The sequence below is a fragment of the Poecilia reticulata genome, linkage group LG15 (assembly GCF_000633615.1).
Source record: "Poecilia reticulata strain Guanapo linkage group LG15, Guppy_female_1.0+MT, whole genome shotgun sequence".
Taxonomy (NCBI): domain Eukaryota; kingdom Metazoa; phylum Chordata; class Actinopteri; order Cyprinodontiformes; family Poeciliidae; genus Poecilia; species Poecilia reticulata.
The window spans coordinates 10,481,313-10,482,718 of record NC_024345.1 but is presented as its reverse complement, the minus strand read 5'-3'; the positions used below and the strand labels follow the sequence as shown (position 1 = coordinate 10,482,718).

Below are 1,406 nucleotides of genomic sequence, written 5' to 3'. Positions count from 1 at the left end.
GCACCCTCTCCTCGGCGGCGCGCTGACCTCCTCCACGTCCTCCACGCTGTCCAGCGCGCTGCCCGGACTCACGTCCATCAGGGCACCCCACGCGCTGATGAAGGGCTCCCCGGCGGCGCCCCCGGCGCTGCAGCTGGGTTCCGGCTTCCAGCACTGGGCCGGCCTGCCCTGCCCCTGCACCATCTGCCAGGTGCCTCCTCCTCCGCACATCCCCATCACCTCCACGGGCTTGACGAGACTCACGATGGAGGGAAAGGACGGCCTGAAATGATGTCCGACACGCAGCAGAGACTGAAAGATGGTCCGACGTCTTGTACATAAAGAAATCAGGGCATGGGATGCATGTTGTCGTTTAGTCTGTTTTCTTGATAAACGTATATAAGAGAAAAAGAAATGTAACCTCCTTGTAACAAGGACATATAAAAACTGACTCTTGATTTTTCACCCCTCGCAGGTGAAAAAGCGCAACAGGACTCCACGTTCCTTCCTCCGGTGTTTGGCTGAACTTAGTTTCGCGGAACATTGTGACAAGTGGCGGAGGCTGCGTGAACGTTCTGTTTTTTGGTTTCGTATCAGGCGTCATTTTGTGAAAAACGAAGAAAGCTTTCCGTGCCTTGTACCAAGGAGTTTATGCTCTTACACGAGAGTTAAGAGATTTACGGGGTTTGGCTGAAATGAGTAGGGGTGAAGCTGTTTTAGATCCATTTCAGCAGATACTTCTTGTCTGATTGTAAAACAGTTCAGTTTTCTTTTTCTTTCTTTCTATATATATATATAAATATATATATAAAAAGTTGTTTTTTTTCTTGCATGTTTGTGTAATGTTCTCGGCATTTCTGTTTTTGCGGAAAAGACTTTGCCCAGAGACAATGTGTGTTTATTTTTGTACATTGTTGATGATTAATTCAAACAAATATTTATTATCGTCCAGCGTTCCTGGAAGAAGTTTCAATAAAACTGGAATTATGGATCATAAATGGTGCCTATTTTTTTCTTTCATAAACATTATTATTAATTATTATTATTATTATTATTATTATTATTATTATTATTATTATTATTATTATTATTATTATTATTATTATTATTATTATTATTATTAATTTTACTATTGAATGTGCTATGAATTCGTTTACGTGTTTACACCATATTGTACATCTAAAATTTTACTCTAAGAAATACAGAAGGATTTAGCAAAAAAAAAAAAATCAAATATGTTTATGAAAATATTTTCAACCAGATTCTTTTCTCAGTCATTTCTATGCTACACACTAACTTTACTACAGCTATTTAAAACATATATTCTTCAAGGTTAGCCCAGAAAAGTGTTAGTCAAGCGTTTTGCAAATTCTAAGTAGGAAAAAGCAAAAACACAAAACCACAACAAAAAAAAACTACATATGTGT

General features: G+C 39.0%; 1 protein-coding gene across 1 annotated transcript in view; it reads left to right on the top strand.

The window, feature by feature from the left end:
- olig3 (oligodendrocyte transcription factor 3) overlaps positions 1 to 957 on the top strand; it is a 2,016-nt gene extending 1,059 nt beyond the window's left edge. The window contains exon 2 of the mRNA XM_017308900.1: positions 1 to 957. This exon is cut by the window's left edge and continues 24 nt beyond it. Coding sequence (XP_017164389.1) covers positions 1 to 271 — 271 coding nt within the window. The 3' untranslated portion in view covers positions 272 to 957.
- Positions 958 to 1,406: the final 449 nt, after the last annotated feature.